This window comes from Neomonachus schauinslandi, chromosome X (assembly GCF_002201575.2).
Source record: "Neomonachus schauinslandi chromosome X, ASM220157v2, whole genome shotgun sequence".
NCBI lineage: Eukaryota > Metazoa > Chordata > Mammalia > Carnivora > Phocidae > Neomonachus > Neomonachus schauinslandi.
The window spans coordinates 106,877,033-106,903,466 of NC_058419.1; the positions used below are offsets into that span (position 1 = coordinate 106,877,033).

General features: G+C 41.1%; 2 protein-coding genes across 2 annotated transcripts in view; one reads left to right on the forward strand and one right to left on the reverse strand.

The window, feature by feature from the left end:
* Window positions 1-2,799: 2,799 nt before the first annotated feature.
* CXHXorf58 (chromosome X CXorf58 homolog) lies at window positions 2,800-25,156 on the reverse strand. Its single transcript, XM_021677613.1, has 9 exons — window positions 25,081-25,156; window positions 21,847-21,982; window positions 20,716-20,815; window positions 18,391-18,485; window positions 17,642-17,753; window positions 11,519-11,650; window positions 5,876-6,105; window positions 3,513-3,675; window positions 2,800-2,976 (listed from the first exon to the last, which is right to left on the reverse strand). The coding sequence occupies exons 1-9, from the start codon at window positions 25,154-25,156 to the stop codon at window positions 2,800-2,802; spliced, it is 1,221 nt and encodes a 406-aa protein (XP_021533288.1).
* APOO (apolipoprotein O) overlaps window positions 25,063-26,434 on the forward strand; it is a 61,861-nt gene continuing 60,489 nt past the window's right edge. Inside the window, exon 1 of the mRNA XM_021705444.1 lies at window positions 25,063-25,287. Coding sequence (XP_021561119.1) covers window positions 25,279-25,287 — 9 coding nt within the window. The 5' untranslated portion in view covers window positions 25,063-25,278. The remainder of the gene's footprint in view (window positions 25,288-26,434) is intronic.

The window sequence follows — 26,434 nt, forward strand, 5'->3', positions numbered from 1 at the left end:
ACATAAAGATAACATTCAACTTGTCAGGAAGAGACACTAATTCTGAAATTATATGTGTACCTAATGATATCTTCAAATAACATAAAGCAAAAATTGACAGAAGTATGAGGAGAAACTGATATAACATATACCTTTGTTAGTAATTGTTGTCACATAGACCAAAAATTAGTAGTATATAGAAAATATAAATAATCTGATTAATAAGCTTGATCAAAAGGGCATGAATAGGATCTTGTATCCAACTAGAGAAAAATGTACATTTTTTTCTTCAGAGTGCAAGAAACATTTATGAAAACTGACCATATACTTAGCTATAAAGTCAACAAGTTTCCCAGAATCAGTATCATACAAACCATGTATTCCGATTATAGTGCAATTAGGTCAAAAATAAGTAACAGAAAGATAACTGAAAGAAAAAAGACTGTATGAAGATATTCACTCTAGGGTTAATTAGCAACAACAATGAAAAATTAGAATCACGGAATTATCCAATGATATGGGTATGGTTAAGTAAATTATGCCACATCAACCCAATGGGCTATCATGTGGCCATTAAAAATTACTTTTTTAAATGTTTAAGGTATAATATATTAAGTAGAAATTTTTTTTTTAAGATTTTATTTATTTATTTGAGAGAGAGAGAGAGAGAATGAGAGAGACAGAGCATGAGAGGGGGGAGGGTCAGAGGGAGAAGCAGACTCCCTGCCGAGCAGGGAGCCCGATGCGGGACTCGATCCCGGGACTCCAGGATCATGACCTGAGCTGAAGGCAGTCGCTTAACCAACTGAGCCACCCAGGTGCCCTAAGTAGAAATTTTAAATCTATTGTATTTATGACTACAACCAAGTGAAAATATGTATTTAGAAAGATATAAGCAAATGAAAACAGTTGTTATATTACAGTGATGAGATTATGTGTAATTCTACCTTTAAAAAGATTTTCTGTGATGTGGTTATACTGTTTAATGTGAGTTAAAATAATCAATAGAAGACCTGATCTCTGTCTGGCAGCTGATGCTACTTATGCCTTAATATCCATTATCCTTTTATAACAATAGCATTTTAGTTGGGTACAGAACTGCCCAAAACAAGTGTACACTTCCCAGCCTCCCTTGTAGCTAGGCCTTACAATGGGACAAAGTCAGAGCTAATGAAATACGAGAAGTATTTCCTTTGTCTTTTTCTTTCATCTTGTTACCTGAAATCTTCCTTAGCTTTGTTACTGCACATACTATGGGTAGACTGAACCCCATATACGTTTGACTGGATGAGGGGCTGCTTCCCAATTTAACGAATGAGTATGTGTGACTCATGAGGACAAATACGTGTTTTCTATTCAACCGGCGTCCAGTACAAGCTCTGAAAACAAGGGGATTATCCATCCTATTTTTGGGTATCAAATGATAATATATTAATATGGTAGAGTACATGTTTTTTTTTTTAAAGATTTTATTTATTTATTTGAGAGAGAGAATGAGAGAGAGAGAGCACCTGAGAGGGGATAGGGTCAGAGGACGAAGCAGACTCCCCGCTGAGCAGGGAGCCCAATGCGGGACTCGATCCCGGGACTCCAGAATCATGACCTGAGCTGAAGGCAGTCGCCTAACCAACTGAGCCACCCAGGCGCCCGGTAGAGTACATGTTTATGTTAACTATATTCTAGTGGGAATCATACACATTTACTCCAATATTCCTTATCATTTAAGAGAATGTTTTTACAGAGAACGAGATCCATTTATAGGCTGCTTGCCTGAGTTAAATCAGCAATCAACCTCCATATCTTACATGTTAACCAAAATAAAAAATTGTATTTTTAAAGTTCAATAAAGAATGCACTTTGTTTAATTATCATAGTCCCTGGTAAGGTTTGATATAATCCAACAGCCTAGATCACAAAAAAGGATCAATAATTTGTACTGTATCAGGAATAAAATAATCAATTCAAAAGGAGATTGATAAATATTACTCAAAACAATTTTTATACTTGAAAAATACCCAAATACAGCATTGAAGCAGATGAGACATTCTGCCCCAGGTCCTTGCGATCCTCCATAATGATTAGGTATGCTACGTCACGCCTACTGTAGTAACGAATTCAGTATTAGTTTTATTATAATTCAGAATAGGTCAATCAAAAAGTGCTCTGTAAAAACGACATGCCAGTTAAAAAAAAAAAAAGGCACTGGAAGCTGACTCAAGAATAGCCTTTTATTCTGTGAATTCTAGTATTTATGCTAAACATGGCCTGTTCAGATGTTTTTAAAAACAAAGGAAAATCGGGCGCCTGGGTGGCTCAGTTGGTTAAGCGACTGCCTTCGGCTCAGGTCATGATCCTGGAGTCCCGGGATCGAGTCCCGCATCGGGCTCCCTGCTCGGCAGGGAGGCTGCTTCCCCCTCTGACCCTCCTCCCTCTCATGATCTCTGTCTCTCATTCTCTCTGTCTCAAATAAATAAATAAAATCTTTAAAAAAATAAAAAATAAAAAATAAAAAAAATAAAAACAAAGGAAAATCAAAATTGAGTAAAAGTTCCAGGGACTAATTTACTCATCATTTCTTGAGTAAAACCGTATACAGCTAATTCGAGGGCATCTAGTAGAAATCATTATTCAGATTAAAATTCTCTCAGTAAAAAAATATTAGTACTTATGGTAATACTAAAAGGGCTTAAAAATCGGTCACACATTTGGTTAAGAGAGCATCCTGAAGGCTTGTTTATGTATTTCCTTTTCCTTTAATATGCATATTAGCAAGACAAGCAGATTGTTAAATAATTTGGCTTTCTATCAGTTAGCTACACATTAAGATGATGGAGGACTATTAATATACAAGTCTTGATACCAGGCGAACAACTCCTTTTCTTGTTTTTCCAATTCCTCATCTCGCATGAGCTCATCAACTTTCACGATGTCAAAAGGTGGGGTAGAGAAGATGATTGCCTGTCGCTGCTTTGTACCTCGTGTGTCCGTTTGTGGTTCCTAGGTAGAAGTATAAACAAAAGAGGAAAGGATTTTACATTCGGTTTTTACTACTTTCTGTTTTTATACTGGCTGTTTATACTTAGCCTTGTCTCCAAACATTTACAGCAGATTTTAAAAAAATGACAAAGCAATATGTGAATACATGTTAGTTGCAAATATCCTACCATGTCGGAATGTACTGAGGCCGACTTTACACATACAGTTTTTAATAAGCTTGGATAGAAATGACTTATTTTGAGAAAAGCACCATTTGAGATGTGCTGAATCAACAGTGTCAACATACAGAGACTACTGTTGTTGGCCCCCTCATATTAGATGAGCCAAAACAGCCGGTATTTATCAGGTCAGCCATACTGTTGAAGAATTTTTAAAACATATGTTACCAAGAGGAACACAGCTTTATACTATCCAAGTACATACCAAAGGTGTTTCAGCCTTGAACTCGTAGATTAGGAAATTCTACTTATATAAGTAGAATGACTTACAGTTTGAATAGTGTCCAAAACAATGAATTCAGTACAAGTTCAACTTACCATCCCCACGGAAGCAGTTTTTTCTTTAGCCATCTTATAGGCTTTTTTCATTTTTTCAACTTTCATTTGAGCTTGCTTGGATCGACGACCCAGATGTTTCATTTGATTCTGCTGTCGGTAGGGCCGATATAAAGGTTTGATAGCTGAAAAGGATGAAGGGCATCTAGAAAAGATTTGAATTACAGACAGGAAAAAAACGCACCAAATAACATTTAAATGTAAAGCAAGTTGCAAATTTTATTAAAGCATCTTCCAGCAACTAGATCATAGGCCTCAGTATCTGGAGCCATATTGCATGCAAGTTTTTAGGCCAGAGTTATCATTTCTGCTTAAATTATATGGTGTAGTTCTTTATTTGTGCCATATGAAGGTGTAAAAATGATGATGTGGATCACGATGATGATGAAAATTATAAAACATGGTATCAATTTAAAATCAGTTTTCCTGGAAAATACCATGTAGTAGTCATTTGAATTATACACACACACACACACACACACACACACCATATACTAACACAAAAAGGTGTTAAATTTCATAATGGCTGAGAAAACAAGCTGTTCTTATCAGTGTTGGGATCAGATACAGATGGTGTCATGCCCATAGCCCCCTAGGCCTCACCACTGCAAAGCACAAAGGCCCAACTTCCAACCGCCAGCATCAGCCTCGCTCAGCATAACAGCTTTCTTGTGAAAACAAGGGCCCATGTGCGGGGAAAGTGCCTGAGAATTAATACTTCCCCTCCTAAACAGTCCTTAGCCAGTGCCTGATGTACATCGGCGTATAAATATCCCAACTCCCTTGCCCCCGCAGGATAACTTGAGTTGCACGTTCTGCGATGGCTTGGACATTCCCAGAAGGGATTAAGCTCCACTTACCCGCAGAAGTAACTTGTTTGCTAACACACGCTGTTTTGGCTGCCTGCCCCTCCTTGTTTCCCTTTCATCAGTGGTTCTGGGAATCACCTCCCAAATAGACTACTCATATCCAAATATTTGATCTCCTGGGAGATCCCAAACTAACACTGCATTCAAAGAAACCTGTAAGAAAGTACTTTTCCCTCTTTAATTGATTTAGGATTTGGCTACTTCATTTGGCTCTTCAGATGACTCATTCTTAGATAATCACTAGTAAGAGTCCAAACAGCAGGGAACCTAGGGTTATATATGGTGGCAGGGAAAATTATAACATTTATTTGACCTTGGTGGTAACAGGGTTAAGTTCTATATTCAGTGCTTATATAGATGAGTTAGAGAAAATCTATTTCATGATGACAGACGACACCCTACACCCGGCCATCTGTCTGGCAAATGTATAGCCTTGATCATAAAATATATGGGCTAAATTATATTATTGGGTCAGCACCACTCATCTCTAGCCCTGGAAAAAAACCCAGTGTGTTTGCCTGACAGTGGATGGCCAGTGTCTTCATGTACTAAAGGAGTATTTTTTCATTTCAAATATGACTCTGTGGAAATAGACTACCAATAGATCCTCTTCAATCTGATTGTCTCTTTCTTTTTTCTTAAGAAAGAAAGCTTCATTTGTAAATAAGATGGGCTAGGTGAGACTTGTAATGGAAAGAAAAAAGGAGTATAATTGGAGCAGTCATATTCTGTCCGTATTGTTTCAGATCATAATACAGTCTATTTTGCTACAACATGAGTTTCTATAATGTGAATTGGCTCACATGCTATTGCTAAAGAAGGGAACAATGTCACTGTAATTTATACGCAATTTGTCCTCAGCAAGGGGAGCCGGAATCACAAGAGTAGAATTATAACCTTCAGCAGAAAAGGAAAAGGTCCTCAGTTGTGCGCAGCACAGGCAATGGAAGCCCTTTGGGCTGTATTTATGAAAACAAGAATTAGCACCTGCATCTAGGGCTCTCTCTCCAGAGGCACCCCCCACCCCCCAGTCCACCCTGACTGCCATCCCCCATGCTCCCTGCCTTGGGAGGGGGGGTTGGTTATTGGCAGGTTGCACTGCTTCTCATGTCCACTTAAAAGGCAATCACACTAGCCCAGGGCTCTACTTCCATCTGCATTATCTCCGTACCCACTGCCTGCTCTAATTAAAGAGAGGCCAGCGTTTCTGCTCTCTCGTTGTGCATTTTTTATATTTGCTGTGGTGGCCTCCAGCCGTCCTGAGCTGCCTGTCTGGTGGTACGAGTTATCTCCCCAGGTTCCAGTTGTCCTTTTTGTTAGTGCTCTGTTTACAAAGATGCCTACATTTTGAGCAATCTGCCTCAACCCTGTTTTCCCCATATGCCCTATTATTATCTTTCATGAGCTATTTGGCAGAATGTGAACATTTTCAGAAATGCCCCTAGTATTGTGACCCCATTAAAATATCACTTTTACCTAACTTCAGAAACAATCTGTAGCTGGTGTTGACGCATCTCTTCTGTTTGTGGTCTCCGTAATAGATACTTCATTTCTTTTTGTAGACGGTTTGAGATTATTCCAGACTCTGCATAATCAACTATGTCATATATTATCATTGTCCTGGGGATGTTTTTGAGATTTAATTTTCGCCAGTAGTTATTTCTGCCACCAGAAGATGCAGGGGTCTCATCCAGGAGACTGGAATACTATATGGAAAAAACAAGTAAGAATGATCAGTTATGGGTACTCCAGAATGTTTTTAGACACATTTCCCAAGGTTCAAATATCCATTGTCACTTCATCCAAAAAGCATTTCTTGATCCCATCTCTGAACTTTATCAGCTACTTTCTTCTAAGGCTTATTCCTGACTACTTGATGTTTTAGCTGTCTGTGTACTTAGCTCCCCCCCGAGAAGGCATGATCCTCATTACGCAGTATCACGCTCATAGTACCACACTCACTAAATCTTTATTTAATGATAAACATTTTATTTTATTTAATGAATAAACATTTTAATGCCAAATACATGATCTGCATACCTGGTAGTGCTTGTTCATAACATGCTTGGGTTGAGAGGACATTTGCACAAACCTTTTTATAAGAATAATGAGTTCTCGGGGCGCCTAGGTGGCTCAGTCGTTAAGCGTCTGCCTTCGGCTCAGGTCATGGTCCCAGGGTCCTGGGATCGAGCCCCGCATCGGGCTCCCTGCTCGGCGGGAAGCCTGCTTCTCCCTCTCCCACTCCCCCTGCTTGTGTTCCCTCTCTCATTGTGTCTCTCTCTGTCAAATAAATAAATAAAATCTTTAAAAAAAATAATAATAATGAGTTCACCTCTGGTACTAAGTGGCGAATTTCACGATTTTCATTTGGAGCTTTGTAGAAATCCCACTTGTATTTATTTATTTTTTTAATTTAAAATATCAAATTAGGAATGTTAAAGTGCAAATATATATAATTGATGCAACCTTAGAAAATGTTCACTTAAGACATAGGAATAGGGCCGGAGGATCTACAATGCTTATCAGCTAGGCATTTAGAGTATATCGCACACACACACATATACAAGGAGTCTTTCTTTTGTATCATTTAGGCATGCACAAATTTTACTTACTACCATTTGATTGAATAAGCCCAGTCCAACAACTTGTCTCAAATTTCAGTTTCCCCAGTATAACTTAACTGCATAAAGTACAAACTTTGCTGACAGCTCTCCAGTCCATAGATCACTACAGAAATAACAGATGTGTGTGGTGATGAGTGACAAATCATGTCCCTTCCTCCAAAGTGTCAGCAATTGGTCATCACTGAGGATCTGTTATTTAGTTGTATCACCTCTTTGTCTCCCAGTGATAAACCCCTGTGCCATTTTACAAAAAAAATAAATAAATAAATAAAAGATAATCAAAAGAATAGGCCAAAAGAGAAACCAAAAGGAAATGAAATTCAAATCAAAGGTAAATGGGAATTCTAGAAGAAATAGGTGACGAGGGGATATTGACACTGCCATCATTCAAGAGACTGAGGGTGGGCAGCTAGAGGAACATGCTGAAGGTGAACTTGGCAGCATAAATGAGGAAAGTGGTTGTGACGAAAAGGATGAAGCTGTCCCAGAGGAAGTGACATTGACAAAAAAGACTCTTCACATTACAGGAACTTTGAGAGATTTCATATTTAATGTGTAAAGGATAAAATGTTGGTAGGTAATCCGAACTTAGGAGTGTGACAATTCACCAAGGCATGGAAAAGATGCTCACTATGTACTGTAAGCTATATGAGAAGAACAAGAAAGCAAGCACTGTTTAAACTACTCCTCATACACTGCTTTTTAAAGCTTTATTGAGATTCACATCCCATACAATTCACCCATATAAAGTATATAATTCAATGGTTTTTAGTACATTTACAGTTGATAAGTTTTTTACAAAGAAATAAAACACTTTTCCTCCTCAATGTTTCCAATGTTTTAAATTATAGCATAATAAATGTTTTGTTTTTTGTTTTCCTATATATTTATAACAGACAATAAGAGAGTTTTTAGTGTTTTGACAAGATTTTTCTGAAAGGCATGGAACAATCATGATTTTTCACATTGATTATTAAGTTTGCTTTGCATGGTTTCAGGTCATTTTTTAAAAGATTTTATTTTTAAAAAATCTCTACACCCAATGTGGGGCTTGAACCCACAACCCTGAGATCAAGAGTTGCACGCTCCACCGACCGAGTCAGCCAGGCGCCCCTGAACGGTCATTTTATGGCCCTGCACTACCGCACAAAGTGAGGACTGCCTGTATATTTTACCTGCTGAGAGTGGAGTAGTAAAATGAGTAAACATCTCAGAACTGTCAATGACCTGCTCTGCACTTAGATATGTGACTTTGGGCAAGTTTTTAAAAATCTTTTTTAAAGATTTTCTTTTTTAAATTTTTTATTGTTATGTTAATCACCATACATTACATCATTAGTTTTTATTTATTTGACAGAGACATAGAGAGCACAGATAGGCAGAGCGGCAGGCAGAGGGAGAGGGAGAAGCAGGCTCTCTGCGGACCAGGGAGCCCAATGCGGGGCTCGATCCCAGGATCCTGGGATCATGACCTGAGCTGTAGGCAGACGCTTAACGACTGAGCCACCCAGGTGCCCCAAGTTTTTAAAAATCTTATTAAACTCCATTGTTCTCATCTGTTAAAGGGTCACATAATTTACACACTTGAAGATTAAAGGAGATAATATGCACAAAAAGAGCCAACAAGGGGCGCCTGGATGGCTCAGTCAGTTAAGCGGTTAAGCTTCTGCCTTCGGCTCAGGTCATGATCCCAGGGTCCTGGGGTGGAGCCCCGTGTCAGGCTCCCTGCTCAGTGGGGAGTCTGCTTCTCCCTCTGCCCCTCCACCTGCTTGTGCTCTGTTTCTCTGTCTCTCTCTTTCTCTCAAATAAATTTTTTTTTTTTTTTAAAAAGAGCCAACAACAGTGCTGTTTCCATAAGGGGCTCAATAAAAGTCAGCAATCATCTGGGGCGCCTGGGTGGCTCAGTCGTTAAGCATCTGCCCTCGGCTCAGGTCATGATCCCAGGGTCCTGGGATCGAGCCCCGCATCTGGCTCCCTGCTTCTCCCTCTCCCACTCCCCCTGCTTGTGTTCCCTCTCTCGCTGTGTCTCTCTCTGTCAAATAAATAAATAAATCTTAAAAAAAAAAAAAAGTCAGCAATCATCAAGTTTCTTTCTCCCAACATGTCTATCTGGGACTTCTTCCTATGACACCAATTCTTGGCATAGTCACACTCTGCAAGTATGTGACCCATGTCCTTAGCAAAGATAGTTGGCATCCCCAAGCGCTACTTATTTCCTGGTTCAATCCCCTCATTTTCCAGGTTAAGACTCTAAAGGAAATAAAGCATAATTGGGAGTCTCTAAGGCACTGCATTAATTTCATGTGTCCCAATGAAGCAACTGAGTGAATAGTTAAGGCCATATATTATTATTATTATGAGCCAGAATTTTGGGATCTCTTGCGTCTTTAGAACTTGTAAAATGGTGGTAATAATAGTACCTACCTCTTAGGGTTGTTATGAGAAGAAAAGGAATTGGCACTACTGAGCATTTGCTATTATTATTAATCAGGTATCTAGTTTAAGTTTCCTGACTTAGTACTGCTGTCCAGCCTGTTATGCAAACCAGGAAGCTAGGAGCCATGCTGGACACCTCTCCTTAGCTGGCGCCCGTCTGTCACCAGGGCCCACTGCTTTTACTCTCTACTTATCTCTCGTGTCTCCAGCCTCACAGCCCTCCACCAAGACACCACCATTTCTCCTGAGATACAACAGGCACATCCAAACTAGGAGAAGGCTCTTGCCATCCTCTAATCCATTCCCTACACTGCAGCAGACAGATCTCTTCACTCATTAGGTTAGATCACCTCATTTCTTAACCCATTAAGAAGCATCAGCTTCTACTTGCACACAGGATCAAGAAAAAGAAAAACACCTGGCTGTGGTCAAAAGGCCTGCCTGATGCTCTCTTCCCAGCCCTCCAGGCTGCCTACATACCAAACCCTCTGCTCCCTCTTTTCTACCCCACAGACCTGCTTTCGGGCCCTGCAGTTCCTCCTGCCAGAGCCTCTGCCCGGGGCGCAACACCTGCTCAGCCCCGGACTGACCGTGTGACACATTGTTGATTGCCTGCCCATCAACCATTTCCCACTTCTCCCTTGCCTCCAGAGCCCGGATTTTTTTTTTTTTCAAGTATGGAACAGCAATATGTTCCAGGAAAGAGGGCCCCAGCACATGAACCATGATTGTTCTAAGTCAATCATGGAAAATGATCCCATTTCCCTTTATCAGTGATTAGGTTAGGGGGAGTATGTGATCCAGTTCTGACCAATGGGACCTGAGGGGAAGTCTGTTGGGGGCTTCTGGCAAAGATTTTTCTTTTTTCTTTTTCTTTTTTTAAGGTAGGCTCCACACCCAGCGTGGAGCCCAACCCAGGGCTTGAATTCACAACCCTGAGATCAAGACGTGAGCTGAGATCAAGAGTTGGATGCTTAAGCAACTGAGCCACCCAAGTACCCCCAAAGATTTTTCTTCTTGCGATAAAAAGGAAAACGATGCTTCAGAGTCCCCTTGTTCCTGCCTTTGAAGGAAGTTAAGAATGTGAGAGTCATCTTGTCACCATGTGAAGCACGGTAGAGAAGCTGACCCAGAACCCTGATGTCCTTGAGCTGCTGCATTAGCTAGCCCAGGACCCACCTATCTGTGGACTTCTGACATGGGACAATAAATGTCCTTTGTTGTTTAAGCCTCTTGTGGTTGGGAGTCTGTCACTTGTAGCACAAAGCATCCAAATAATAATCCAAATATTAATAGAACCCTTCCTCACTAGGTCAAATCTCCATCATACACTCTTTCAAAACCATGTACTTGATTTCACATAATATAAAATTCACCATTTTAACCATTTTAAAAGTAGCACTACTATCTAATTCCAAAACATTTCTATTGCCCCCAAAAGAAAGGCCACATTCATTAGCTATCACTCCCCAGATGCAAAAAGCCAAATATTATATGATTCCATTAATACAAGCTACCCAGAATAGGTAAATTCAAGGAGACAGAAAACGGATTAGTGGTTGATAGGGGCTGGAGTGATGGGGAGGAATGGGGAGTGACAGCTTAATAGATGTGAGGTTTCCTTTTGGGGCAACAAAAAGGTTCTGGAACTAGATAGTGGCGGTGTTTGCACAACATTGTGAATGTACTTAATGTCACTGAATTGTACCATTTAAAATGGTAAATTTTATATTGTATGTATTTTTCTATAGTGAAAAAAATGAATGAAACTTTCTTCTTGGAGGACAAGGTCAGGAGGCTTTTTAAAAGATTATTTTTTTAAAAGATTTTATTTATTTGAGAGAGAGAAAGAGAGCGAGCGAGCATGAGGGGGGTGGGGCAGAGGGAGAGGGAGAAGCGGGCTCCCTGCTAAGCAGGGAGCGGGACAAGGGGCTTGATCCCAGGACCTCGAGATCATGACCTGAGCCGAAGGCAGACGCTTAACCGACTGAGCCACCCAGATGCCCCCAGAAGATTTTTTTAAATTGTTGTTTCTAATATCTAAATCTCAATTCCTTACTTGCATATAATCTTTCAGGGTGACAATATCTATTTCATCAGTTACTTTGAATTTCTGGAAAAGATGTTCATCTTCCATAACTTGATGGTAAAACTTCTTTTTCCCCATCATTTTGCAAGCATCAGCCACTCCCTATAAAGAGAATAGAAAACAGACCTTTAAAACAGTAGTATAATAGCAACAATTATCAGTGCATATTTTACATATTTCTTCTGACAAATACATCAAATATTGTTCCTTTCTCCTAGCAGCTTGCTATTCAATAAAAAGACCGTATTTACAAAGAAAAGATTGTATAGGAGTTTTTAAACCATTTAAAATTTGTTTCCATAACCATATATACATAGTTTTAAAATGTAGCTGGAGGAGTAGCTGAGTCTACAACCCTCAGAGAACCACAGTGTTTTAAAAATCTGGTTATTTCCCCCTTAAAAAACATTCTTTTCCCTTAACAAAACAAATCTCTAGCGTCATTCGTGTTGTCAAGGCAGAGGAAGCTTCCTTGGTTATTAAATAGGTTGCCTTAGGAACTGCAGGGAAAGGTGTTCCTAAGGCCAGCTCTCTTTTATGTGTTAGTTAATACCTCGCCCCCAAATGGAAACATGTACGTTTCAGATTGCCTCCCTCTCCTTCAGACCTCATTCTCTGTGGCCAGAGTAGCAAAGCATTTTTTTTTTCTCTCTGAAATGTTGGCATTTTGTACTCAAAGACAGCCCCTGATAGGGCAGAGGTAGACGAATGCTAGAAAATACGGAGGCCCAAATCTCATCTGGCCCTGTTTGTACCATACCCTTTCACATAATGCCCATCCTTTGCTAAGAGCTATACATAGACTGTGAGTAGAGACTTAAGTACTCCCCACCCTCGTTCCCACCCCCCATAAGTATGTGCTGACTCTTCTAACACATATTTATATTACATATCTGTGCTTCTGGCCACAAAGTATATGCTTATGAGAAGGGAGACTGGCTTAGATGAAAATTCAAATACCTCTGGGTTCCAGATCAGTTTCTCTTCCCCTTTGTATCTCAGAATGTGTATTTGTGGAAGCATGGGAACTCCAGGTTATAATGCTGATATGAGGCCACTTGAGACGAGATCGAAATTTGGAATGTGTTCTTTTTACTTAACACACAATACAAGAATGAGCCTGAATGTATTTTCCATTTCATTTTTACTTTTGTTATTGAGACTATTCCTTTTTTATTTATTTTTCGAATTCCAAAGTTTTGAACATGGACACACATGGAAAATGGAAGAATACTCAAATGGTTGTAGTTCTATTCCTAATGCACTAAACTGAAGGGACAGAAACTGTTTATGTGATGAACCTTCCTTTAGGCAGATCATCTTTGTTTTCCATTTCATTAGTTTCTTCACACAGCACGCATCTTAAAGAGAAGGCAGTGTTGGCACGTGTCTCCATTATGCTTTCTTGCAATTAATTTCCTGTGGGCTCTCATTAACCATTCTCACAGTAACACTAAAGGTAAAAGCAAATAAACTGTACAGAGAACACGTCTGAAAACTGTACAACTTCTGCTTTGAGAATTTCTTTAGCTATAACTCTTTTTACTTTAGCTCAAGTTACTCCGTAAGGGTATTTCTTGTCAGTCCCTCCCCACTCTACTCCCCTCAGCCACCACCCACAACCTCTCCAAGCCCCAGTTTCCTTATTTGTACAGTGCCTCAGCTGTAGGGCTCAGCTGTGTCAGGCCCATCCCGGTATCCAGCCAAAAAAACCCTGTGCCTGGCAGCGTGGGGCAGGCTCGCTGCCCACTTGCGACAGGGGCTTGAAAAAAGTTTGCCCTCCAACGGCCAGGATGTTCTTTCTCCGGCACCTGCTGGAGATGGCCAGCTTCAGGAAAGTGCTTCTGGGTCGGAAGGGATGGTTAAGAAGGGCCCAGCCCCAGGTGAAAGGGAAGGGCGGAAACTGGGCACGGAGCCCAGGATAGCCGCCAATCAGACTAGGATTCAAGAGGCAGGTTCCATTCTTAGTGGGTGACTCAAAAGGTCAAAGGGGGGCATCTCTAAATTTGACACCTCCCCTGATACCTAGCATCACTGTGGCCCAGAAGCCCCCACAGGCCTGCAGCTCCGTGCTGGCCTAGATCCACACCTGCGCTCGTGAAGTTACTCTACTATCTTAAGTCACTTCCCCGCCCGGCTGGAAATTCTCACTTGTGAAGGTAACAATAACTAATATCCCTGCACAGGCACCGAGTTTCCTGGTTTGGAGCAGTTCAGTTATATGTGGGCTCCAAATTCATGAAAGCAGCACACCTGCTGGGGTTGTTTCAACCGTGAAGTGGGCACAGGGCAGCAGACAGAAGCCTCAGTTCTGGCCCTGACAAGCCTCTCCGAGTTCCAGCTTCCTCACAGGCAAAAATGGGAATAACATGTACCTCACTGGAGTTATCAGGGGGCCGTATAAGAGAACATATTGAGCAGGCTTCCTGACTCAAGAGTGGTTAAGAGCACGGACTCTGAAATCAGGATCACTGGGTTTTGATATCGGTTCCTTCCCTTTCTAGCTGTGAGACCTTAGGCAAGTGACTCAGTCTTTTCAAATGGAAGACAGCCACAGAATCTACATTCTAGAGTTTATGAGAATTAAATAATAATGCACACAAAATGTTTAACACAGTACTTGACAGTGCTCAATAAGGGCAGCTATTATTAATAATAATGTTTTTCCTTTTTACATAAATGCCCAATCCTCAAAAAGAACAGGGATCTTCAATTTAAACGAATGGTTGCTGGACATTAATGTTTCAGAACTGTCGATTACCCGGAGGCATTCCAGGCCACGGTGTGTGTTGGTGGGGGGCACCTTTATGACAGTGCTTGTCAAACTATATTGTGCCTAGGATCGTCTGGGGGTCTTGTTAAAACACGGGTGCTAATTCAGTGGGTCTGGGGTGGGGGCTGATAGTCCACATTTCTAATAAGTTCCAGGGGATGCCAGTGCTGTGGGTCTGTAGACCACACTGAGTAGCAAGGCTTTAGAATATTCTAAATATAGCTGGAGGATGAACTATAGTGACAACCCTCTGTAAATAAGCATTGCTCTGAAAATAGATCATCGAAGTAGGTAACTGAAATGAGATCTCTTTTTTGTACACATGGCTATCCAATTGTTCTCGCACCATTTGAACTGACCTGGTACATTTGATGAAAATCAACTGATCACCTATGAGTGCATATATTTCTGAATTCCCTATTCTATCTCATTGATTTACGTGTCTATCTTTAAGCCATCACAACACTGTCAGGATCACTGCAGCTTTTTAAGCCTGGAAGTCAGGTAATGGAAACCTTTGTTCTTCTCTAAAGCGGTTTAGGCTATTCTATGTCCTTTCACTTGTTTTTACTGTGTGTGTGTGTGTGTGTGTGTAAATACATGAGAAATACTGTTGGGAAATGATAAGGAAATGAAACTAGAATTGGAAGTAAGAACCAGGGAAAAGACAGAACAACAACAAAACTGTGTTCATCAGTGAACTTAAATTACACGTCTGAACTAAAACTGACTTATTTATTTCATACTAAGAATTAAGTGGGGGGGGGGCGCGCCTGGGTGGCTCAGTTGGTTGAGCGACTGCCTTCGGCTCAGGTCATGATCCTGGAGTCCCGGGATCAAGTCCCGCATCGGGCTCCCTGCTCGGCAGGGAGTCTGCTTCTCCCTCTCCCACTCCCCGTTTGTGTTCCCTCTCTCGCTGTGTCTTTCTCTGTCAAATAAATAAATAAATAAAATCTTTAAAAAAAAAAAAAAGAATTAAGTGGGGGCTCCTGGCTGGCTCGGTCGGTAGACTGTGAGACTCTTGATCTTGGGGTTGTGGGTTTGAGCCCCACGATGGGTATAGAGATTACTTAAAAAAATAAAATCTTAAAAAAAAAAGAGAGAGAAAGAAGTGAACTTAGGAAAGTTGGATCAGTTTGCTCAACACACAATTTCTACATTCAAAGGACTGATGCAAACTTATAGTGAGAAAAATTCTCCTACAGGTTTTCTATCAACCGTGAATCCAAGTGTTACCAGTTTGTTACGAAGCTGAAAAAGGAATCCTAATCTGTTCTTTCATGTTCTCATCATTTAAATCCTCTCAGAATGTTTAGTGAAAAACTCAAACTAAACAGTGTTATCACATTTTTATAATAAGAACAAAAATTTTTAAAAAACGTATTTGTGTGAGCATTTTTATGGGCAAAAAAAAAAAAATGAAGGATACACAGTAAACTATTAACAGTGTTCACCCCAGATGAGTGAAAGTCACAGCACAGAGAAGAAAGGCATGAGGCACAGTTTCCTTTTTTAAAAATCTCTGTGCCATTTCTTTTTTTCCCAACAGTCACTTTGTAATTTAAATAAAAACTAAAGTTATTATACAGCATTTTAATGAGTTTTAGTATACACACAGTCCTTTCCAGTCACAGCCTTTAAGTTTCTCATTTGCTCTGGCCTGCAGACAGTAGGGGCCACCAGGAGCTGACCCAGGAGAATTTCTGTTCCTGGAACAGTCTCATCATGCAATCTCAGAAAAGCAACAATTGATGATATTTTATAGGAATGATAAGCTTATTCTGTACATAAATGTGGCATGAATTTATTCCTTGAGCGTAGGATAAATATCAACTTTTGCATGTGAAGTCATTCTATATAAATGAACAAATACTAATGTTTCCAGAACACCATATTCCATATGAAAACACAGAGTCCATTTGATATATTCTGAAACTGAATGAAATGTTCTCTGATGTTGCCTGAGAACACGGAGAAAAGCAGTCTCTTTTTCTTTTCTAATATTCTTCAGAGAATAAATGCTGTATATCCTGGATCTGATCAGAAACTCCCAGGCTGAGTGGTCTATCCTGAACATGTGCCATTACTGATGATTTTGGATGGGCCATACTTTTCATGTAAAATATCTCCAGAAGGCTATGGGAAAATAACCTTTGATGTATGATTTATAAAAGGCTAAGTATGAGAATGCACACATTTTTTCCCTCAATTATAGTCATGTTTAAGGGCCAAAGGAGCAAAACCTACACTGTAGTAATATGCAGAGCCTTGCTATTAAAAGTGGGGTCCATGGACCAGCAGTAGTGGTAGCACCCGGGAACCGGTTAGAAATGCAGAATCTCAGGTCTCTTCCCAGATCTAATGAACCAGAAAACTTTAACAAGATTCTCAGGTGATTCCTATGCTGTAGACACAATTATGGTAAATATATATGAAACTTAAAAGTATGAGAAATCATATAAAGAAGGATAAATGTTTTAAAAGTTCATTTTCAATCCATAGTCCAGCACACTTTTTTCTAAATATGCTACCAGAATCAAAGAAACCATGATAAAATGTCATTAAAATAAAATTGCATCAAATGTTCTGCATAATTTAAAAGCCCTGACCAATGGGCCACTTTAGTCCATTATTAATAAACCAAAATTTAATTTTTTTCTTTTAATTTAAATTCAATTAGCCAACATATAGAACATCATTAGTTTCAGATGTAGAGTTCAGTGATTCATCAGTTGCATATAACACCCATGCTCATCTCATCACGTGCCCTCCTTAACGCCCGTCACCCAGTTACCCCATCCCCCCACCTACCTCCCCTCCACCAACCCTCAGTTTCTTTCCCATAGTTAAGAGTCTCTCATGAACAAACCAAAATTAAATAGAAAGAAAAGTGATGAGTATTTTTAAGGGCCTCTAAAAGTAATTCATTCCAAATATTTTTTTTTGCTAATAAACAGAGACACCCTGAAACATGATTAAAAAAATACTACCTGGCTGCTGGGCCGTTTAATGGTGAAAACACTTAGTTTGTCCACTTTGAATGCAATTCAGATACTACATAGATGTTAAGAAGCGAAAGTAACATAAAATGGGGGCACCTGAGTGGCTCAGTCGGTTAAGCATCTGCCTCTGGCTCAGGTTGTGATCCCGGGGTCCTGGGATGGAGCCCCGCATTGGGCTCCCTGCTCAGTGGGGAGCCTGCTTCTCCCTCTCCTTCCCGCTCATGCTCTCTGTCGCTATCTCTGTCTCTCTCTCTCAAATAAATAAATAAAAATCTTTAAAAAATATAGCAACATAAAATATACATCATGAAACATCACCTCATTTGATGGCTTAAATACTTTTTTCCCGCTGAAATACTTGTTACCATGGCCTTCAGTATGAAGAAAAATTTTAAATACGATGAAAGGTGGAAATGTTTCACCACTAAATCTGAAATAAAGACCAAAAATTAGTGATTTGGCATCAGGCTTGGGGCTTAGTTACTTCTCCTCCTATACTTAAGATAGTTCCCATAGTTTCCTGCATGCAGGGTAAAGGCTCTGCCAGAGCACGGAAAGAATGGGCAATGATATGAATTCCAGAGATGAAAGAGCCACAGTGGAGTGTGTGCACTCACAATTATTCTCATTCACGTGTCACACTGGACACATCATGGGAGATAAGCCACTCTCAAGGCAACTTTTGGCCCAAGAGTCATGCCTCAGTTTCCTCACATAATAAATGTAAATAAGAGGGCGCCTGGGTGGCTCAGTTGGTTAAGTGACTGCCTTTGGCTCAGGTCATGATCCTGGAGTCCCGGGATCGAGTCCCGCATTGGGCTCCCTGCTCAGCGGGGAGTCTGCTTCTCCCTTTGACCTTCCCCCCTCTCATGCTCTCTCTGTCTCATTCTCTCTCTCAAATAAATAAGTAAAATCTTAAAAAAAAAGAAAAAATAAATGTAAATAAGAATAACACATTTACTCTGTAATTATACCCTGAAAACGTATGAGGACTTGAGAAAATAAATTTCTAAGGTTTCTTCATTTTAACAGGTGCTTCTTGAAATAAATTAGCATAGAAATATTACCTGAATCTAACTTTACACTTCATGCTAGGATCTTTCAGGAGCTCAGCCTCTAAGGGGCTCACTTTCTTCAGTATTTCATGTGTCACACAACATTCCTGAAATAGATGATGATGCTATAAATGGAAAATGGTACCCAGCCCAGATGTAATTTACAGAGAATAACAGAGGTGGCATGGTAAAGTGAACAGTATACCAGGCTTGGAGTTCTGAAGACCTGGGTTCTAGTCTTGGCTCTTCCATTTATCAACTGTGTAACCCTGAGTCAGTTACTTCCAAGTTGGAGTAGGTGTCCCTCCTTGACCACTGTTCTTTCCCTATGACAACACTTTTCACCATGTATTATAATTAACTATGAACTAATCTGTGTCTTCTACTAGACTGTAAGCTGCATGAAAGTACTAATCATGTCTTTCTTCTTTACCATGTATGCCTAGCATCTAGTACAGTCCTTGGAACACAGCAGGCGTTCCAAATACTTGCTGAGCAAGTATTTGATGTTGAATGAATCATCACTGTAAAATGAGGAAGATAATAGTAATGTTACTAGCTTTTAAGTACCTTTTATATACCACACACTCTGTTACATGCCTTATAGACATAACCTCATTTAATCCTTGCAACTCAGCAATATTATTCAAATATTATCATTCTCATCCTTCCAATGAGCAGGCTGAGACTCTGGGAGTGTCTGTAACTTATTCAAAGGCATACAGGTAGTAAGTGGACAAGCCAGGATGCAAACATAGGTCTCTGTGACTCTAAAGCCCCACGACATGACCCTGCCAACCTTTATGCCTATGACAATCACATAAAAATGTACACCAGGGCGCCTGGGTGGCTCAGTTGGTTAAGCGACTGCCTTCGGCTCAGGTCATGATCCTGGAGTCCCTGGATCGAGTCCCGCATCGGGCTCCCTGCTCGGCAGGGAGCCTGCTTCTCCCTCTGACCCTCCCCCCTCTCATGTGCTCTCTGTCTCTCTCATTCTCTCTGTCTCAAATAAATAAATAAAATCTTTAAAAAAAAAAAATGTACACCAAAGGGCTTTTAAAATGACAAATCATTATTAATGTCAGGTAGGAACTTGAAGTGTTAGGATAACAGATTTTTAAAAAAGAATTAATTTTCCTTCTTTCTGTTATTGTAAGCATCTAAAGTTATAACAAAACCAGTATTATGATAATTAAATGCAAGTTCTGTATGTGAAGACAATGGGTTATGGACCTGAAATGTCACCTGTTTACCTGAGTGGGTTTTCTCTGAGGTATTCTGCTTTTTTTTTTTTAAGATTTTATTTATTTATTTGAGAGAGAGAGAATGAGAGAGAGCGAGTACACGAGAGGGGGGAGGGTCAGAGGAAGAAGCAGACTCCCTGCCGAGCAGGGAGCCCGATGCGGGACTCATCCAGGGACTCCAGGATCATGACCTGAGCTGAAGGCAGTCGCTTAACCAACTGAGCCACCCAGGCGCCCCTGAGGTATTCTGCTTTTACTGGCATCAGAAATGGGTCTGTGGGTCAGATGGTGAAGAAGTGTACATACTGCTCAGACTTCATGATTTTTTTCAGAGCTGCTAAAATTACCTTAATGTGGCTATTACTAATTATAAACTATTATAATCATAGGTGATTTTATTAGAATACTTGGTATTATATGAAGAAAAGCTTTCTATACTCTGCTAGCATTGCCAGAGTTGTTTTTTTGGCGGGGGGGGGGGGGGGAGGGGGGGGGGTGTGCCCCTTGGGGGTTTTTTTTCTTTTACTTAAATAGGACCATATTATTCATACTGTTCTATACTTGCCTTTTTCATTAATGAGATATCTTAGCTATCTTTGTATTGTAGAATCACATACAAGGCTGCAAGGTTTAACACCATGAAAGCGCCAACACTTATTTAACCAGCATCCCACTGTTGGACATTATATGGTTTATTTCTTTGCTATTACAAACAATACTGCAATGAAGTTGTACATATGTTGTATAACGGATTCCCAGAAGTGAAATCGTTGGGTGAAGGTAAGGGCACTTTTAATTCAGAGATTTTTCTTGTTGGACGATCAGTGTCCCACATCTTCAAATAAGAAATTGAATTTTTTAAAAACATCATTTTGGTTTCAGAAAAAAGAAATAAGTCACCTACATTATTTACAAATAAATCCAGAAATATTCATTTAGGGCTAACCAAAGAAGCAATCCCAGAACCCCATGCACTATTATTAGATACAAATAGAAGAGATAAAAAAGGTTTTGTATTTTATCTTTACTTAACAGACCTTTTAGCTTATAAGTAATTAGATCTGTCAGAGAAAACAAAAAGCAAAATACATACCGCCGCACAAACTGTGTGCTTTAGGAGTTGAAATATTGTTTTGTCCATATGAGATAACCAAGCTCTCTGGATCCTTTGAGCTGAAATATCTTCACTAGCTCTGAGAAGAAAAACAAGAGGTTAACATTAATGAAGTAGTTTTCATTTTCCTAAAATCTTGGGGAACTCTGAATTTATGCTTCTTCCCCCTGCACCCTCCCGTCCCCTACCCTAAGACTGACCTAATGAAGAACATTTGGATGTGGTAATTGAAACTGGTCATTTGCAGAATCCAGTCAGAATGAGGATACAAGATATTTGAGAATATTTCCCTTGGGATTAAAAAAGTCCTGGCTAAAACTTTATCAGCAAAAGGCATATATAACTAAAAATGTAAGAAGAGACAAATTTGCTTTCTAAAAACATCCATGACCTAAAATGATTCCATTATAGTTAGTTCTTAAGAACACTGTCCAACTAGTCCAAGTGCTATGAAAATAGAATGTAGAATACTCAAAGTTACAGTAGGTCCAATTCTTTTCTGGGAACAGACAACCAGGCCCTAAAAAAAGAAACTCCTTTTTCTAATCTTCGCTTGAAACAGGCTCATCCCAGTCAGGTCAGAGAATTATCTTACTTTGGATCACATCTCCGCACTAGCAGATTGTAGGGATCACCCTCTCCAAAAGCCCCCAATCCCATCCTTACCCCTCACAGGGCTACATGTAAAGAGAGGTAGATACTCCTGTATGATGTCACCCTTGGCTGGCAAAATGCAGACTATAAGATGTAGAGTAGAAAAGGCCTGACATATGGAAACAAAGCTTTAAATCATCGCTGATGCCATTTATTAGCCGTTTAACCTTATGCAAATCACTTACCTTCTCCCAGTTGCTGCTTCCTCACTTATAAAATGTAATAATAAGACTGCCTCACAGAGTTGTCAGAATCAAAGAAATGTGTGTTAACATGCTTTGCAAATTATGAAATACTATAATTATAATAATTACTATTCAGTTCAAAAATAATTTTAAAACACACAAAAAACCCTCTAATTTACAAAACAAGAAGTGTTTGATGTTAGCTGGGTAAACACGGTATGGAAACTGACCAGTAGTGGAAAATGATAAAGGGCGAAAGATGGCTACTTACTGTTGTACTGCCTTTCTCTTTCCAATATTTGACAGATGCATTTTGTAGTCTTTTCCTGAGCGTGGATTATCTGATTTTGGAACACCAGTAACTGATGCCTTTGAAGAACCCTTCATATTCCTTACGATGAAGTGCTCTGAAAGTACACAGATTCAGCATTTGAGGTCATAATCTATATTCTTGCACTGTTTGGACAAGACTCAAGTGCCATATGAACGTTGGGCTAATTCCAGAACACGTTACAAAGGCAGGCATCATGGATCTGTTAATGTTGCTTACAGTTTACATGCTTTAGGTACTAAAAATATTCTGAGGGACATGGAAAAGACAAGTGGATCTATCCATAGCCTTCTAACTGGTCCGCCAGTCTTCAGTCTCTGTGTCCCCTGGGTCCTCCTCCACACCGCAGCTCGAGTTAATTCTGTAGAGCAATAATCCAGCTTTCTGACTCCCCAGCTTAAAATCTTTAAGGGACACTTCATTTCCTCCACACTGAAGTCCAGACTCCTTAGAATGGTGTTCCAGACTTTTCTCAATCTATGGTCCACTCTTTCAAATATCAAAATACCAAATTTCACCAGCATTCCTCTCTAGACTCCGTGAGAACAAGAACTTCTCACCAAAATCAGCCAAAGTTTTTCAACTCTGTGCCACTGATCATGCCATTTCCTCTTCCTGGAGTGACTTCCCTACCGCCAGCAAACATCTATTCATCTTTCAAGACCCTAGCTATTTGATGCCTCTTCTCTGAAGTTTTCCACCCTCTCTTTTTCAACAACTGTTCACCCTGTCTCCAAGGTCCCATAATACCGTACATGCTTTTCTTTCACAGTACTTCTCATGTCATGACTTTTCTTGGCTGTCACCCCACCAAGCTCATTGAGGGCCAGAGGCATCTTGCTAACTATGGAATCCTCCATGCCCAGCGAGAGTGGAGAATTTTTACATGCTTGTCTAAGAGCTTTCTGTCCTGGTTTTATCATGGAACAGCAGTGAGACTTTGGGCAAGTTCCTTAACCTCTTGGTACCTCAGTTCTCTCCGTGGTAAAGTGAGAGGGTGTGTACTAACTGTACTGATTCCGCCTTTGGTTTTCTATCCTTTGATGCATTACGCTGATTTGGATGCAGTTCACAAATTCTTAGTCACTGCTTAGTCTCTTCTACTAAAGCAGGGGCTCTTCATTTTCTTCTGGTGCCATGGACCCCTATGGACAGATTCCTAAAAATTACATTTTATAAATGCATAACATAAAACACATAGGACCACAAAGGACTCTATATTGAAATCACTGTCAAAATATTTTCAAAAACAAAATTATAGGAATCTGTCCTCTTTAGGCATTAAATAAGATGAGCGCTCTAATAACTACTGTACTTGCGAGGTGGTAATGAGCAGAAATGGTATGTCCAGAAGTCTGCCATGACTGTAACACTGTATGAAAGTATCTGTGCTTTCTACTGGTGACTAAGTCCCAGGTACTGCTGATACCACTGTGCTTTGCTGCCTACACTATAAGTGAAAGAAATGTTAAAGTTCAGTTAGAGATGAGTGAAAATAAAGTTGTAATTTTTTCCCCCATCTAAGTTCATATACCCCTTGAATTAAGAACTCCTGCCCTGGGGCGCCTGGGTGGCTCAGTCAGGTTGAGCATCCAACTCTTGATTTCAGCTCAGGTCATGAGCTCATGGGTCATGGGATCAACGGGGAGTCGGCTTGAAAATTCTCTCATTCTGCCTCTCCCCCTGCTCTCTCTCTTTCAAATAAATAAATCTTTAAAAAAATTTAAGAGCTCCTGCCCTAATTTATCACTATACTTCACTCTTTTATATACATGTGCCATTCCATTACAAATGCAGAGCCTTCAGTCTTCTCAATATTTGTCCTTGAGGATAGGGATAGGGATGGCTTGGAATATACAATTCTCTTGAGAAACAGAAAAGCAGCCCTTAACATGTGGGAGTTGGCCTGGCACTCACAGCTGGGATTTGGTACTATCCTGGCTTCCTAACATCACCCAAACCAGAGCAAAGCCTGGCTTCTTTGAATTCGCCCCCAAATTACCTAACCAAAGCCCAAATCTTTTTTTTTTTTTTTTTTTAAGTAGGCTGCATGCCCAGCGTGGAGACCAACGGGGGTCTTGAACTCACGACCCTGAGATCAAGACCTGAGCTGAGATTAAGAGCCCGATGCTTAACTCACTGTGCCACCCCAGGAGCCCCAGCCCAAATCTTATAATAAATTTTTCTAGCACCCTCTCACTGAGATGCCCTGCTGTGCCAAGTTGTGTGTTTTCCTTGCAGCAGTGAGGCATAATAAACCCAACTTGTTCAACTATAGATGTGTTCCTAGTGGTCTTTGGCTGGAGGGCGCGATGCGGCCTCACACAAACCCCCAAAATCTTTTGGATGCCCGCCTGGATGAATTTACACTTTCTATGGGGGTGAGGACGTGTAATACAGATCGAAATATGAAGCATACCCCCATTATGAGACAGTATAACAATTATTTAGGCGAGATCACAGGCTTTAAAGACAGACTACCTCGGTTTGGATTCTGGGTTCCCACTTTTTCCGTGTGGCCTCGTACAAATTACTTCTCCGTGCCTCGGTTTCCTCATCTACTAGATTGGGAAGAATAATCGTACTCACCTACCTGGGTTGTTGGAAAGATTAGATGAATATGTGTAAGGAGTTTAGATCAGAGCTGAGCACATAGTAAACACGGTGTTAGTGTTTTGTTAGTGTATTCCTGTTAATTAGATCATCACTCTCATTATTACCTTTTCTAGTAGTATTAAGGGACATTTGATTCCCAGAGAGGGTCAGGGCCTTTCGAGACTAAAGGATATGGCAAATTAGATTACATTTAAAACCTCAGGAACTTCCAGCCCACGGAAAAAAAAAATCTGAAAACCTTTTGTGAGATAATTCCAGGCCCCAGGGGTCGGCAGCTTCCGGCTGTAAGACTTTCAAAGACGCCTGAGACCAGCTGAGCGCCCCCGCCCGGCAGCCTCCGCGCACAGTATTCCCAGCCCACGCCGCTGGGCGCCCAATCGCGGTAGCGAAGGCCGATTCCCAGCGCGGCTAGGAGCCGGGTGCCTCCCTCCTCTCGCCCCCGCGTACCGCCCACACTGAGCTGGCGCTTTCCTGCCGCCTAGCAACGGCCGGCGCAGGGGCGGAGCCTCCGGGAGGCGGGGCTTGCGTTCGCTCCCTGACTGAGGAGCGACGCGTTACCGCTCAGCGACGCCGCTCCCAGACCAGGCTTCCGAACAAATCCTTCGCGGGATCGAATTGGCTGTTCGGCAGTCATCCGCACCGCGGCCCGCTTGCGGTCAGAGGAATCAGGGCCCTATCCGGCCGCCGTAGCCACCTCTCTGTAGGGGGCGGGGCCAAGGCCGGGGTCACCCCGCCGGAGCCACCTCTGCCAGCAGCATGTTCAAGGTGAGAGCGTGGAGCTGGGTCACAGCTGTCACCGCCCCCTCCCGGCCTCGCGGAGCCCTGCTCGCGCTCTCGTGGGCTTTCCCGGGGGCTAGGCCCGGTTCGCCCCGAGGCTTTCCCGCCTCCGGGCCGGGTGCGTCCGGACTCCGCAGTTCATTCACTGATGCGCTAGGAGCGAGAGGTTGCCGGGCGGAGGCGTGAGATCCCCGGGTGGGTGGGCGGGCCCTGTGGGTCTTGCTCTCGTGAATAAAACACTTTGAAAAGTTAAAGTACCCGCCAAAGTATTCACCCACCCCACCTCCCGATGGTTCCTTATTGGGTTCTTGGGTAAGGAGAGGCCAGCCCAGGGCACTGCAGGGTTCGGCTTTAGTTGCCTGGCGGGGTCAGGTTTCAGAACCTGGTGTGTGAATGGGGGAGGGTCACCTTTGGAGAAGCTGGTGTGGGAATGGCTGAAAGGGTGGGAAGCTGGAACTTAGTTCCCCTCCCAAGTGAACATTATTTAGTATAGACAAGTCGATCCCCTTCTTTACGTTTGATGAACTTTTGTCCTTTGAAAGAAATCGCTTTTCTTTGTTTCTAAAATCTGCATTTTAACCTGAAGCCATTATTCTACTACTTTTTTAAAAAAAGTAAATGTTTTCTATCATGAGAAATCACAAGCTACGAGAAATTAGTCTACAAAATTGAGTCTTCAAGAAGCATAGCACCCATAAAATAGTGCTAATGAAATCTCAAAATTGTACTACTTGTTTAAAAGTTTTATTGTGGTTCTGCAGTGTGCTCTGGGCACATCAGGACAGGCTATAAAATCAGAACATGGATTTGGCCTTACAGTCCTGGCATTGCCACTTTCTAGCTGGGTGACCTTGGGCACATCACTAACCATTTTGTGCCTGTTTTCCTATCGGTGAATTTGGGGGAATAGCATATACTTAATAGGGTTGTTATAAGGAATAAATAAGTGAGTGTAAAGCACTTGGAAGAGCTCTTGGCATATAGAAGGGCCATCTAACTATTTACTTTTATTTTGTTTTCAGGCTGGTTTACTTACCACTACAGATCATAAGCAACTTGCATTCATTCGATAAATTTGTGTTGAACACCTATTATGTGCTAGGAGCTCAGCTCAGTTTTAGGGTTGCACCAACAA

Coding starts and splice junctions, on each gene's coding strand:
- CXHXorf58 (XM_021677613.1), bottom strand. CDS start 25,156: ATGACTGCCGAACAGCCAATTCGATCCCGCGAAGGATTTGTTCGGAAG. Junction 11,651..17,641: donor TATTTAAGCCATCAAATGAG/GTGATGTTTCAT, acceptor TTCTCTTTATAG/GGAGTGGCTGATGCTTGCAA. Junction 2,977..3,512: donor AAACTGCTTCCGTGGGGATG/GTAAGTTGAACT, acceptor ACTTCTACCTAG/GAACCACAAACGGACACACG.